At 38.8% G+C, this 16,072-nt stretch overlaps 1 protein-coding gene across 4 annotated transcripts in view; it reads left to right on the plus strand.

The window, feature by feature from the left end:
- Nucleotides 1-16,072, plus strand: part of LOC127411917 (AT-rich interactive domain-containing protein 4B-like) — a 125,620-nt gene that overhangs the window by 86,435 nt on the left and 23,113 nt on the right. For all 4 annotated transcript variants that reach the window (XR_007892360.1, XR_007892361.1, XR_007892362.1 and 1 more), the window contains exons 15-17: nt 179-395; nt 924-1,141; nt 15,039-15,221. Coding sequence is in view for 1 of the 4 variants with exons in the window: in XM_051647821.1 (XP_051503781.1) it covers nt 179-395; nt 924-1,141; nt 15,039-15,221 (618 nt within the window). In the remaining 3 variants the exon portion in view is untranslated. The remainder of the gene's footprint in view (nt 1-178; nt 396-923; nt 1,142-15,038; nt 15,222-16,072) is intronic.

A 16,072-nucleotide genomic window follows, 5' to 3' on the forward strand; every position in this document is an offset into this window, starting at 1 on the left:
CAAATTTGACAGCTAGGTAGTCAAGCAGAAATTTAACCTGTATCTTCACAACCGAACAACATGAAACTACATTAGCTAGGTAATATTGACATTGGGCACATAAGCAGATTATTGACAGTGCTACCCATTGATGAAAATGTAAAAACAAAACTGGCTAAAAATCGTTATCTTCACACAGGTACCTGTATGGCTTTGAGGACTACTGCACTTCCACGGGAATCACATTCCGCATGGATTTGCCATATAAGACAGGTGAGAAGACGGGCTCTAAGACTGAGGTGAATGCAGAGGTAACAGCCAGCGTTGGTGACAGTATCTCTTTAAGCACAGCCAGCACAGAAGACCAGAAACCCCTCAAAGAACCTGAAACCTCCGACACACAGCATGCGGTCAAGGTACTAGAACGTCATCTCAGGCCACATTTGGAATGGCATACTACCAGACTACATATACTATTTTTCCCAAATTGTGCATTTGTACTACAATTTTCTGTATGCAATGCACAACTTGACCTTCCGTTTCCAGTGTGATAAATGAACTGACAGCAATATCAGCTGCGATTATTAAAATCATTTAACGGAAACAATTTTCATTGAGTTTTTATTCGTTAAAATTAGTCAATGTTTATCATTGTATAATGCATTTTTTTTTTTTTTTTAGATCTACGGAGAATACAGTAAACTAGTATTCCATTCCAAGCATACTGTCTTGTTTGTCTTTGCATATTTAGTTTTCTTTCGGCAGGCACGTCTTTGTCCTCATGCATATTTATAGGATAAAGTCATGCTTTTTCTCCCACACAAGCTGGTTTACACAAGAACAATGATGCAATTACAAATGTAGCTAAATCCTAGTTGTATTAGCAACAAGTAATATTATTAGCAAGTGTGTATCAGTGAGGTTGACGTGTTATTTCTTGTCAGGAGGAGAAGACCGAAGCTACACCACAATGTGAAGATAAAGTGGACATCAACAGTGTAGATGAGGAAGATGATAACCACGCTGATGAAGATGAGAATGATACAAATGAAGATGCCCAAAAACCCAAGGCCAAAGAGAGCGACCTGACAGCAGAGAGTACGCTGACAGAGAACGTGAAGGAGGAACCTTGTGAAGAACCGGACAACAAAGATCCGTCAGGGTAGGTGGAACCTGATACAGCAGGCTTCATTTCCTCTCTGAATAACAGTGCATGGCTCTGTGGATCTTGACAGGAGATTATCATGAGAAAAATGGAGACAGTGTGAGATGTACTGGGAGATGGCATGCATGACAGACAAAGCTGGAGAAATTTCTGCTTGTTAAAGGAATAGATAACCTAGAAATGTGCTCACCCACGTGTCGTTTCAAACCCATATGCTGTTATTATTTTTTGTATTTTTTTTATTTATTTTTTTTTTTTGTGGAACACATAAGTAGATTTTTTTCAAGAATCTTTCAAGCTCCAAAAAAGTCAAAAATCTTTAAACTCTTAAAGAAACAGCAGGGTTCCCAATCGTTTCAGGGCACAATTTTCTAGGACATTTCCTGGACATTTTATGTGCAAAAATAGATGCGTCCATTTAAATCGAGCTTTTTATCTTGCCGTTTCTGTGTATTTTTGACGGTAGTTTCTCACCACAGATTTTGCCGTTTATCACACTAGGATATATCGCAATTTTAATTTAATGAATTGTGCCTTCAAACATAAATTTTGTCCAAATATATCATATTTCCTTTACATTCTGCATTTTATAGCAAATGCCATTTTTATGACTAGATTCCGTTATTCCGTCTGTTTTCAGCATACTACATGCGGTAACCATGGTATAAGCAGACCCTTAATTCTCTTAATAAAAATTAATTCACATCCCGAGGTTACCAACTGTGCTACCAACTCCGTGTGAATTTGTTTTTGTTTTTAAATAAGTGGTCTGACCGTCAACATTGTCTGAAGTTTAGAACTCAAATGTTTTTGGGGTTAACGACGCAAAAAATGTTGGAATGCAAAAATCGTATTTTGTGCTATATCAATACTTAAACTATTTTGTTAGAGCAGAGCAGATGAGCAGAGAAAGTATGTGACGTTTCGCAACGTGCAGCCACCGGGAGTGGCAAAACGATAAGAATTTGGTATTTGAAACCTATCCTGAATCCCGATCGTTACCGTGGTTTTTTTTTTTTTTTATATATACATGTAACAAAATTGTTGTGAGCAACACAAACAGTTCTGTTACACTAAATTATTTCCCAGGACAAATAATAATTTTCTAGGACATTTAGATATTGTTCTAATTTTCCATGACTGGAAAACTATACTGCAAAATTCCAGGGTTTCCAGGACATGTGGGAACCCTGAACAGTTCACCCAAAATTGAACATTTAGTCACCATTTACTTGCCTTCATGTCATTTCAAACCTATAAGACTTCCTTTCTTTTACAGAACACAATGATACTTAGAAGAATGTATGAGCTGTTTTTTCCCCCATTCAATGCAAGTCAATGGGGATCAAAATTTATAAGCTCCAAAAAGACATAAAGGTAGCATAAAAGTAATGCACACAAATTGAGTGGTCCACTTCTTCTGAATCGATACAATCGGGGTTTTTTTGTGTGTTAAAAACAGACCAAAGCTGAAGTTCTTATTTACTATAATCTTCACAATTGCCCTAGCTCTCCTTTTAAAAAAAAAAAGTGTAAAAAGTTAAAAGAAACACAAGTTATTATTCATGCAACCATCTATTGCAGGGGTCTTCAAACATTTTCAGGCCAAGGACCCCTTGGTGGGTAGAGAGACAGAGCCGGGACCCCCATTATATTGTATAAAATTGAGTGTTGCATTTTATGCCTTATGGATAGTAGTCTACCATATTATTATATGTATACTTCATGATGTTTACACTGCAAAGCCATTGAAATAATCATTAAATGCTGCCCTACTGAAAAGACCAGCTCAGGCTGGTTTTAAAGGGGTTTTAAACCCTTTTTTTAGCTGGTCAGGCTGGACTTAGCTGGTCTTACGTTGTCAGGCTGGTCATGCTGATCTTAGCTGGTCAGGGTGGTCTTAGTTGGTCAGGATGGTCTTGGCTGGTCAGGATGGTCTTAGCTGGTCAGGATGGTCTTGGCTGGTCAGGATGTTCATAGCTGGTCAGGGTGGTCTTGGCTGGTCTGTTTGGTCTTAGTTGGTCAGGATGGTCTTGGCTGGTCAGGGTGGTGTTAGTTGGTCAGGATGGTCTTGGCTGGTCTGGTTGGTCTTAGCTGGTCAGGGTGGTCTTGGCTGGTCTGGTTGGTCTTAGTTGGTCAGGGTGGTCTTGGCTGGTCAGGGTGGTGTTAGTTGGTCAGGATGGTCTTGGCTGGTCTGGTTGGTCTTAGCTGGTCAGGATGGTCTTGGCTGGTCTGGTTGGTTTTAGTTGGTCAGGATGGTCTTGGCTGGTCTGGTTGGTCTTAGCTGGTCAGGGTGGTCTTGGCTGGTCAGGGTGGTGTTAGTTGGTAAGGATAGTCTTAGCTAGTCAGGGTGGTCATAGCTGGTCAGGGTGGTCTTGGCTGGTCAGGATGGTCTTAGCTGGTCTCCCAGCCTGACCAGATAAAAAGTGTTCAAACCCCTTCTGAAACCAGATAACTGACCAGCCTGGCTAGGCTGGGCGACCAGCTAAAGCCAGCCAACCAGCTTAAGCAGGTTTTAGCTGGTCTTTTCAGCAGGGATGTACAGCAGAGGTCTACAGCATTTTTTACATGAAGTGGCATTTTTAAATTCCCCTGTAAATCCCTGTGCCAAAACTCCTCCAAAAAGAAAGAAAAAGACAAACAGACAGACAGAAAAACAGACAGACCCTGTATATGCAGAATAAAACAACTTTTATATGGTTACTAAAATGAAGTCTTCGTCTCATGTGAGAGGTCGATTTTATACATATATATACATATATAGATAGATAGATAGATAGATAGATATGAGGCTCATGCTACTCTCCAGGAACCACGCACAACTTACCACGTGCCCCATTGAGAGCGAGAACCCCTAATCGTGACCACAAGGAGGTTACCTCGTGTGACTCTACCCTCCCTAGCAACCGGGCCAATTTGGTTGCTTAGGAGACCTGGCTGGAGTCACTCAGCACACCCTGGATTCGAACTCGCGACTCCAGGTGTGATAGTCAGCGTCAGTACTCGATGAGCTACTCAGGCCCCATTTATACATATATTTTAAAATTACTGTTGATTTCATTGAGTAAAAATTTGTAATGAGGAAAACAAAGACTGAGTGCACCTTGAATTATGTTGACCTGAGAGTCACTGTCTTGTATGTGTGGAACGTTAAGGACCGTGTATGCCAGCTTGATGATCTCAGCGGTAATAATTTATTTACACCAGGCAAGTAAACTATTGTTCTGAAAGCACAGTGCAACCAATGCAAAGCAGACGCGTTTACTCATGCGACCCTCCACTGCAGCGCTGCTGAACCTGATGTGTGTCACGCATTGAGCGGCTCGTGATGAGCGGTGGTCGTGTGAAGGGTTTGTCCGGGCTGCGCGCTTCTGCTGACTAGTGCTGTTTAGTCACACTTTAAGATTTGGCATGCAGCTGCAAAGGACTTCAACATGTCTATAATTCATACTTCTGTCTCTCGCTGTCACTTGCGTGCGAGTGAGTGATTATTACAAATGCAACCAATGGTGGATCAAACAATCATTTGCGGACCCCCTGTTGAAGTCCCTTTTCACTCGCCAGATTTTTGACGACATGTAAAGAAGGGGACATATTTACATATATAAAGTAATCATATATATGATTCCACACGATATAGTATGAGTGATTGAACATTTCACTTTTCATAATTGTTATAACATTTTAGCTTTTTTATTTTTATTTACAAATTTCAAATTCTGTCAATTCATATGATGTCATGAAATTGCATTTTTAATAATGATACAAGCTGTTGTCATTTTTTTAAACTCACACATTCTTAACAAAATATTCACACGGTTGTAACCTAATAATGAACATAGAATTACATATATAACAATTATTTATTAATTATATTATAAAAAGAATAATTTATGTGCTACTCTCTCAAAACCACTTTGCAGATTTTTTTTACCAAACCCCTGCATAGATGCTGCAAGAACCTATTTGTTATACTCTTTAATATTTAAATTATTTTGTAATATCATAATGTATGATAGTGCCTTTAAATGTTTGTGTATTTACACATTTATTACACTTGCTACATTTAGTACATTTTGTTACATGTTTGTTTATATGCACTTTGAGTTTACATTGATATTTACAACAAGTGCTAAATTGGTACTGTCTCTTTAAGAGAACCAGCAGCTCCGCCAGCAAATGTTTACAGTTGAATGAGCACATCATACATTAACGAGAGAGAAGTTGCAGTTGTTTTTACCTTATCTGGGCAATATGTTATTAGAATTAATATTTCTTTTTATCTTTTTGATCACCAACTGACTGTAAATATCAGAACGGATGTTAAAAGAGACATGAAATGGGGTCTGGGTAGCTCAGCGAGTATTGACACTGACTATCACCCCCGGAGTCGTGAGTTCGAATCCAGGGTGTGCTGAGTGACTCCAGCCAGGTCTCCTAAGCAACCAAATTGGCCCGGTTGCTAGGGAGGGTTGAGTCACATGGGGTAACCTCCTCATGGTCGCGATTAGGGGTTCTCGCTCTCAATGGGGCGTGTGGTAAATTGTGCGTGGATCTTGGAGAGTAGCATGAGCCTCCACATGCTGTGAGTCTCCGCGGTGTCATGCACAACGGTGGCTAATAGTAGACATATTTTAGTCGCATAGCGTGTAATTTAGTCGCATATGTAAGTGATTTACATGCAATTTAGAGGTCTGTCACTGATAATCTTCCCCTCTGCCAAAGCTTGTGTCTAGCCCGTGTTTGCATCCAGAATTTAAAAAAAATGACTCGTTAGTACGTATGCAAGAACCTTCGCCATTTTTGAGGGGAAGTATATCAGTTGACAGACGAGGTCACTATGAACTGTTGTTGAATGGCAAGAGCTTTGTGAAGATTCTTAAAACATTTCTCCTTTTGTGATTCAGTGAAAAAATTCACTCCTTGTGGATTTTTCACCTGATTTTCAGTCATAAGCTTCATTTACGTGGTCGTTATCCTGCTCAGATCGGATTAAAGCCTTTTTCCTCAGCATATGCAAAGCCGCATATCACAAACACCAATCGTAATCCATAGTGATTGTGTGACAGCATTTTCTGGGGTTCTTTTACACTTTAATGACTACGGAAATAAGAACGTGGAGACAGGACAGTCTTGAGTTTATTGAATTGAATTCATTTTCTTACTGAAGCTGTGCATAAACATTTACTTTCTCAGGCCCTGAAGTAACAAGAGTGATGTCACTCCTTGAATTGTATCCTGGTCTATTACAATTGTTCATGTTTGCATCATGGTGCTTCCGTTCTTATTTCAGCGGGCTACACATGACAGGGATTCGTAGAGAAATGTCAAGCAGTCGTTTAGTCTGTTACCCCTCTTCAATGCTTAATCGGTGAGTGTGACAGACCTCTGACAGAAGAGGGTGAGATTTTGGCGCAAACGGTCAGTAAGTTATAATAGAGTTGTTTCGAGTCTGAAAGTGAGCCGGCGCTTTCAGCTGAGTGTCCAGAGCAGTAGACCGATTAATGAAGATGGTGTAAGAGAGACTGAGGGGAAAGAATGGAAATGGATGGATCATTGCACTCAAGTTTTGTCTCACTGTGATCTGAATCGCCCCACTGAACCAGTTCACTAAAGCCAAGCCTGGCAGACTTTATTTAGACTGCATGTTGGCGAAAGATTGTGTTCTTGCTAGCTAGTTTTCACTCAATCGCTCACCACATTTCTCTGCCCGCTGGAATCTCTTTCAAGGTGTTTTGTAACTATTCGGGTACGATTTCCACAGAGCAATGCACTGACTCATTGTGAAACATGACCACTACCACTGCATCCCTGTGTTTTTAAAAGTGTTTCCCAATGCTTTCTGCTCTTTCATCTCATGTTCGGCTGTATTTGATGCTGAGTTCACATGGAGCTTTGTGCCCTAGCTGCCCATGGTGTTCAGTTTCTTGAAAGTCCCAGTTCCTCTGCTGATGTGGACAGATCACCGTATTAAAATACTCTGACAGTGTTTCTACAGCACCCCTGCAAAAGAAACAATGTTTTAGATGAGTTATGAGTTTGCAGTTGGAATTCAATGTGATGAGAAAGACTGCGAAATAATAAATAGACAACGCTCCTTTCTATTGTGTTGTCCTCCGAACTGGTTTCAGGTAAGAACAAATATACAGCGCAACAAGTGCATCTACTTTATGAACGAGTTATGAGTCGTTTTGAATCAGTTTAACGACTCACTCAATCACTGAATTGGTCAGAGGCCTTCTTGACTTAATGGAAAACATTAATTTAGAAAATACTAAAAGAATTGTTAATGGGATTGTTAAGGAACTGGAACCTTAAGTGGAAGCCAGAGTCAGAAATGAACTTTTACATTAAGGGGCAATATTTGCCCACTGGATTTGATTTTATGAGGACATATTTTATTTTTTCTAACCATCTGTTTATATCCAACACTTCAGTTTATTTGATTTATTAATACAAATTCTGACGTTCAAGAATTTATTACCTTTTACTACAACAGCACTTTCAGCTTTCCGCCAAAATATAAACTAATTATTATTTTAAAAAACAAATGTAATCCTAATAATAACCCATATTATATTATATTATAATTAGGGGTGTGACGATACACTTAGCTCACGAGACAAGCCGATACACGATACTGGGTTCACGAGAATGAGACGATATTTTAACACTATATACACTACCGGTCAAAAGTTTTGAAACACTTACTCATTCTTTATTATAATTTTTTTTTTCACATTTTAGAATAATAGTAAAGTCATCACAACTATGGAATAACATAAATGGAACTATGGGAATTATGTTGTGACTAAACAAAACACAAAATAAATCAAAACTGTGTTATATTTGAGCATCTTCAAAGTAGTCACCCTTTGTCTAGAATTTGCAGACATGTACTCTTGACATTTTCTCAACCAACTTCTTGAGGTATCACCCTGGGATGCTTTTTAAACAGTATTGAAGGAGTTCCCATCTATGTTGGGCACTTATTGGCTGCTTTTCTTTATTATTTGGTCCAAGTCATCAATTTCAAAAACATTTTTTTTTTTTTATAAAATTGTAGTTTTATAGTGAAATAAATTAATACGGTGGCACAATTATATTTTTGTCTACAAAACTAATTTCAAACATTTAAGCATACACCTTCAGATCAAAAGATTTTTAAGATCATGAGAAACATTTCAATCAAGTGTTTCAAAACTTTTGACCGGTAGTGTATATGACTGGAAAAATAGTCTTTTATTCGACTTAAAGTCACAAAATGCAAAACAATGCAGGTGCATTTTGAAATGTTTTAACTAATCATCTTGTAATGAGTCACTTCAGTTCTACTTTCTGAGTATGAATTATCATCTGCAGTAAAAGACAGAACAGTAAGCGAGCACTGTAAAAGGTTTTGCCACAAACTCAACTGGCTGGCTTCTCTCCTGTATGATTTCACATGAGTCTCTTCAGACCTGGTTGATTTTAGTTGAGAGCTGCGGTGATTCTGTAGGTGTCTTTGCATAGTGCTTGTGTTAGCCGCAATGTACGGCACTAATTTCTTACAGTGCTTACATATTGGCTGTGTCTCGTTTGGAAGGCTGCGTCCTCCGGAGGTCGCTTTTGTCGGCCGCATACGTCATCGTCGTCATTTATTAGTTTTTTTTTTTATTGGGAATGCAAAAAAGGTTAACAGTTGTATAAATGTAAGTGCATATACATAAAAGGCATTGACAATAGATAAAAAATAAGAAAAAGAAAGACAAAAAAATAAAAAATGAAACGAGACAGCCTCGATGATGTATGCGGCCGATAAATGCGACCTCTGGAGGACGCAGTCTTCCAAACGAGACACAGCCTTTGTTCGTGTCTTGTCTGTCATTCTGTCGCCGTTTATTGTTTCCACCGGGTACCTTAAATGCTGCCACACAAATGATTTAAAAGTGGCGGGGGCATCTTCTATGCTAATTTCACCCTCACACTCCGTCATGCTGATATCGTGATCTCGCGACAGCTTTTCACCTCAACAAGAAATATCGTCACGTTTTACGTAGTATCGTGGCACGAGATCTCGTCACACCCCTAATTATAATTTAACTGGGCTCCAAATGTATGTGAGTGAACTTGTTCACAAAAATTTTTTAGGACACATTTATTAGGAAAATAGCCTATGGCTTTTTATGTCTGTGGTGTTGTATTATTGCATCAAAATGAAAATGATTAAATATCAGTCTTGTATTAAAGGTGTCATGCATTGAGAAATCACATTTTCCTTGATCTTACAGTATCAAATATAAGAGGTCATAGTACTATAAAAACATACTGTAAGTTTCAGAACTCAAAACTTATACGTTAGTCCAAAAAAAGGCTTTATTGAAAGCAATATTCCTAAACGACTCGTTTTCTACTTCCTCGTCTGTATTACGTAATAGAGATGAATACATCAGCACAAGTCTGCCTCTGCATTAACAGGTCAACGCCTACTTCTTCATCATCGCCTCTTTGGCCCGCCCGCAGGTTCGCGGTTAGAGCGGTGATGAGAGTTGGCACGGAAGGGATAAACACAGGGATTTTTGGAGCAACAAGTGGTTCGAGATGCCTGCAAAGTTTACAAAAAATTGTGCAATGCCAGGGTGCGGGAAAATAGACTCTTTGCATTGGATTCCTAATGATCCTAATCGCGTCAGTAAGAGTGTTTGTTCGCTTTATTTTACTGTGGATTCTTTTTCAAACAAGAAACTGTTCGATGCAGGCTTTGCAGAGAGACTTAAATTAAAAGTGGATGCAGTGCCAACTATATTGGACCTAAACAGCCAAGTGTGAGTCTCCATGTTAATTGTATTGCTTCATATGTTACAGACTGTTAGATATTTACTGAGTATTTGAATGTTTTCACCAAACTTTCCAAGCTTAATATTAGAACTATTCATGGATTTATGTTGTTTATTTTTCTTTTGATTTGATCCTAGTGATTTCTGTTGAAGATGTGTATTAGTTTTAACGCGTGCTTCGTGTATCTTGTCGCATCCAGCTTTCAGTAATAATTCCCTGTAGCATCCCTGTTCTCATTGTTTTACTTGAATATTGCTTTCAGAGTGCCACAGATGCACCTATAGATTATTGACAGCAAACTATTTAGACAGTTTCTTTCCTTTATAATGAAAACATGACTCATTGAAATGAACAATGTATGCGTTTGTCACTACACTGAATATATGATGAACGATGAATATATGAAGAACAAACACTGGTAAGTTTTATCTTGTATATGCTTACATGTTGCACCATAAGTACAGTTGTGCTCAAAAGTTTGCATACCCTTGGAGAATTGGTAATAGATGTACCATTTTTAAAGAAAACATGAGTGAGCAGGCAAAACACATTTCTTTTATTTCTTATGGGATTCATATTCAACTGTAGGTTATAACAGAATGGCACAATCATAAAACAAAACATGGCAACAAAGAAAAAATGAAATGACCCCTGTTCAAAAGTCTTCATACCCTTAGTTCTTAATACTGTGTATTGCCCCCTTTAGCATCAATGACAGCGTGCAGTCTTTTGTAATAGTTGTCTATGAGGCCCCAAATTCTTGCAGGTGGTATAGCTGCCCATTCATCTTGGCAAAATGCCTCCAGGTCATGCAAAGTCTTTGGTCGTCTTGCATGAACCGCACGTTTGAGATCTCCCCAGAGTGGCTCGATGATATTAAGGTCAGGAGACTGTGATGGCCACTCCAGAACCTTCACCTTTTTCTGCTGTAACCACTGGAGGGTCAACTTGGCCTTGTGCTTAGGGTCATTGTCCAAGTATTTTCTGATAACATGCTGCATTCATCTTGCCATCAATTTTCACAAGATTCCCCGTGCCTTTAGAGCTCAGACACCCCCAAAACATCAGTGAGCCACCACCATGCTTCACAGTGGGGATGGTATTCTTTTCACTATAGGCCTTGTTGACCCCTCTCCAAACATAGCGGTTATGGTTGTGACCATAAAGCTCTATTTTGGTCTCGTCACTCTAAATTACAGTGTGCCAGAAGCTGTGAGGCGTGTCAAGGTGTTGTCATTTGTGGCATTGGCCCAGGAAAGGCTTCTTTCTGGCAACTCGACCATGCAGCTCATTTTTGTTCAAGTATCGTCCTATTGTGCTCCTTGAAACAACCACACCGTCTTTTTCCAGAGCAGCCTGTATTTCTCCTGAGGTTACCTGTGGGTTTTTCTTTGTATCCTGAACAATTCTTCTGGCAGTTGTGGCTGAAATCTTTCTTGGTCTACCTGACCTTGGCTTGGTATCAAGAGATCCCTGAATTTTCCACTTCTTAATAAGTGATTGAACAGTACTGACTGGCATTTTCAAGGCTTTGGATATTTTTTTATATCCTTTTCCATCTTTATAAAGTTCCATTACCTTGTTACGCAGGTCTTTTGACAGTTCTTTTCTGCTCCCCATGGATCAGTATCTAGCCTGCTCAGTGCATCCACGTGAGAGCTAACGAACTCATTGACTATTTATATACAGACACTAATTGCAATTTAAAAAGCCACAGGTGTGGGAAATTAACCTTTAATTGCCATTTAAATCTGTGTGTGTCACCTTGTGTGTCTGTAACAAGGCCAAACATTCAAGGGTATGTAAACTTTTGATTAGGGCCATTTGGGTGATTTCTGTTATCATTATGATTTAAAAAGGAGCCAAAAAACTATGTGATAATAAATGGCTTCATATGATCACTATCCTTAAATAAAAGACAGTTTTTTTGCATGAACAGTCATATTTTCAAAATCAATGCCAAAATTTCACAATTTCTGCCAGGGTATGCAAACTTTTGAGCACAACTGTATATCCTTTGACCATTATAAATGTGCTAGCACCAAGTATTTAAACACGGAAATGTTTCACCGTTGGAAAATTCCCCAACTGTGTAACAAGATAAACACTGTTATGTCGTGTCTTTGTTTAAACGAGAATAAAAAGTAATTCCTATTACACAAATAGACAAGGAATAAATATAAATTAGAGTGATTACTTAGCATGCTGTCACAGACTGCAGTATCCATGATGTTTGTGGAGGGGGTTCATTTTCTTCAGATTCGGGATCAGACTCCGGCTCAAACATGTATGGATGAATTCCTCCGGTTGCCATTTTTAACCATCCAAACTTTTCAAAACTATTCCACATGCATAAAGGCAGGGACATTGACACCTATTTCATATGCAAATATGTTATATGTCGTGTCTCCTTTAAGACTTCAATGTAAATGCCCATAGCAGTGGGCATTTACATTGAAGTCTTAAAGGAGACACGACCCGAAAATGGAGCTTTTTAATCAGAGTGCCAAAAACAGGATAGAAAATGAACAATTATTTCTAAACTATTGACTATTTTTGATGAAAAAATCTACTGACATTATAAGTGGACCTCGGTGAACATTATAAAATCATATTTTAAAAAACCTTTAATTTAGTTGAAAAACTGTGGAAAACATGATTTTATTATTTATATAATTTTATTTCATGCATTAAACATTCTGAAGCTACTTGGCTACAGTGGCTGTTTGGTTGAAATGATGGTTCTTCAAATAAAAAAAAATACAAAAATCACTTTTAATGACATTTCATAGGACACGCGTAATTATCGAGATATGTATCAAATATCGTCTATAGGCTGAAAAATATAATACATTTTTGAAGCCATATCGCACAGCCCTACCTTAATTCATATTTTATGCCATAATATGTTTAATAGACTATAATAGATTATTAAGAATTTAAGATGTTACAAATAAAAAACTGAAAAAATTCATTACGAGGGCATTTTTTGCACCCACATTTTTCAATTTCATTTTTTTTTTTTTTTTCGCATTGTGGCATTTATGTTCTGAGCCCCTGTACATTTCTGACCCTGGTGAAATCGGAACAAGAATCACAAAATTCCTTAAGCTCAAAATATTCTGTGGTTTTCTGCATGCCGCAACGTCTTGCACACAGTGCATGATCTGCATTGTACGCACAGACTGTTTGTGTGCAACCCAGTTTTTCTAGACATGCGGAGTCATCTGCTGTGCGTTGAACGCATTTATGCGCTCACGGTCAAAACAGTATATTTTAAAAGGCTGAGCACTCGACCGGGAAAAAGTACATACACCGATCAGCCACAACATTAAAACCACCTACCTAATATGACCTACACAATATCAGGCAGGTGATTTTAATGTTGTGGCTGATCGGTGTAAAGTCTTCAGTGCCTGAATTAAAACAGAAATCTGGTTGCATTGTTTGAATCTGTGCTGATTCATTTGAAGTAAAACTTACCCAACTAATATCCTTCACATCCTGCTGTGATCCAATCATCTTCCTGTGTTATCTGGTGTTTTTAGATGCTTTGTGCACCATGTCATCCTGCATTGATGTTTTTCCAATGATGCTTTTTCTACGCTTTTTTAACATTGAAATGATTGAATCATTTTGCTCTGAATGAATCAAATGAGTAACGTTGTGTTACCAGGGTCCTGCCTAGTTCCAGCTCAGCCGTGGCTGCACTAGTTGAGAGTTGTCTGCTGCTAACGAAACAGGAAAGATGTTTCTCGGTAGATGAGAAGTGAGATGTTTGAACTATTGGTGCTGTAAATGCAGTATTTCAGTAGTACACTTTGCAGAGCAGTACAGTTCAGTGTGCTAACAGTGTCTAACTTGGCTTCTTCTCTGCTGTCTAACGTGATTGTGAATTGCCCCGTGCTGTGCTTCGCTGTGCCTTACCTCTGCCCTTTGACCCTCTCCCTTTTACACGCACACATTCTGAATTCAAGTTTAAAGTCACATTTGTAGGATTCTAACAGGGATAGTTCACCCAAAATGAAAATTCTGTCATCATTTAGCCTCATTTTGTTCTAAACTCATATGACTTTGAAGACAAGCAGATGTTTTGAAGAATGTTCATCCTGTTCTTTTCCATACAATGAAAGCATATAGTGACCAGAGTAGGAGGTGGAGAAACACATACTCTATTTCTAAAATCAGTTGACTTCTGCACCCCTTGTTGCACTATATGCCAGTGGTGTGAGTCCAAAAATGGGAAAAAAAAAACACTTTTTGTTGTTTTTCCAAAGTTGGAGTGCATATAACTCCAGAAGTATTACAGATATATTAATATCCTTTGAGATTCTGGTTCAGAACAAACTTTCCTTCTTGAATGTTCATTTTTAAGCCCCTATATGGTTAAATCTCAGAGATATGGGGCTCTCAATGTGGCTTGGCATTTAATATTTTGGCTTTCTTTATCATCAAATTATGAAAACAATATTCAAGTATTTAAAAAAAAAAGTGTGACCAAGATTTGAGAGCCAAGGTAGAACGTAAGATTGTCACGAATAACAACCTACATTTCGGTCTTTTCCTAAATCAAAGCTATAATATGCCTTCAGAAGATTTGGTATATAGAACATAAGTCATATGGAATGGACAGCTTGTGCTATTTTGGTCCTTTTTGGAGCTCAACGGGACCTGGTCACTGTATTCTTGCACTGTACTGAAAAGAACATCTCCTTTTCTGTTCCACAGAAAAAAGAAAGTCATATGGGTTTGGAATGACATGAGTCATGGGTAAATGATAACAGAATTTAATTTTTGGATGAACTAGGCCATAGTTTGTGACTTGATTCTTATTTTATTCCAAGTTGAGATTTAGACAGACGGCTGATGACCCCATAATGTCTTCCTCTGAAGTTCTTATCCTGTCAGGAGGATTGTTAGACTTATCCGACAGGGAAAGATGAGGATAATTAGATTCCAGAAGTGCTAGGCTGAGACAGTGAGATTGGAGGGTATTGTTGGGGTGGGTTTTTTGGGGAGGTGGGGGAAAAAAGCCTAGGGACAGGAAACAGGAAGTGCTGAACTGTCTTTCTTGCAGGGATGACAGCAGTCAGGAGTGGGAGGAAGGGGAGGAGTTTGAGTGTTACCCTCCTGGGATGAAGGTGCAGGTGAGGTATGGGCGAGGCCGCAATCAGAAGACGTACGAAGCCACTGTGAAAGAGTCAGACCTGGAGGGGGGAGAGGTGCTCTACCTGGTGCACTACTGTGGCTGGAATGTCAGGTAAGGCAGGACCCTGGGAACTCATGCCTCAGTTGATTCCATTTAAAAAAAAAAAAAAAAAGCTCAAAACAGGAAGTTCCCCTGGCACACTGTCTTAGAACAAAGTCTTTAGCCTTGCAGCAAAGTCTGGTCCAGCTTGCAGCTTATTCTGGCTAAGAACCGCCTACTTTGACAGGATGAGAGAGTCCACAGTTTGGTTTGTTTTTGTGCTGTTTTGGCGTGGGTTATCTGGAATAGATTATACCACAATAATAGAGTGCAACAGTCTGGTTCCGGAAGTAAAAATCTCATTCATTTTCTCCATAGGCCAATTGTTAAAATTAACTTATAAACGTTTAAGACAGACCTACCGTGAACTCCGAGGTTGTTAATCAATGGTATATGCTTATATATGCTGAGCCATCAGTCCGCTTTATTTCAGCTTTATTTTATAAAAATGGTTTAATAGAGACATTTCTGGTGATGAACTGCACTACCCATGAAGAGACACGATCCATCCTGAAGAGAAACGATCCACCAATCAGAGAATCGCAGCCAACAAAGTGCACCAAAAGAGCTCTGCAGTAACCGCCCACTCCCATAATCAATGGTATATGCTTCTGTTGAAGCCATCAGTCCGCTTTATTTCAGCTTTATTGTATAAAAATGGTTTAATAGAGACATTTCTGGTGATGAACTACACTACCCCTGATTCTGAAGAGAAACGATCCAACAATCAGAGAATCCCAGCCAACAAAGTGCACCAAAAGAGCTCTGCAGTAACCGCCCACTCCCATAACCGATGGTATATACTTCTGTTGAAGCCATCAGTCCGCTTTATTTCAGCTTATTTTTATAAAAATGGTTTAATA

Source organism: Myxocyprinus asiaticus, chromosome 21 (genome assembly GCF_019703515.2).
Source record: "Myxocyprinus asiaticus isolate MX2 ecotype Aquarium Trade chromosome 21, UBuf_Myxa_2, whole genome shotgun sequence".
Lineage (NCBI taxonomy): Eukaryota > Metazoa > Chordata > Actinopteri > Cypriniformes > Catostomidae > Myxocyprinus > Myxocyprinus asiaticus.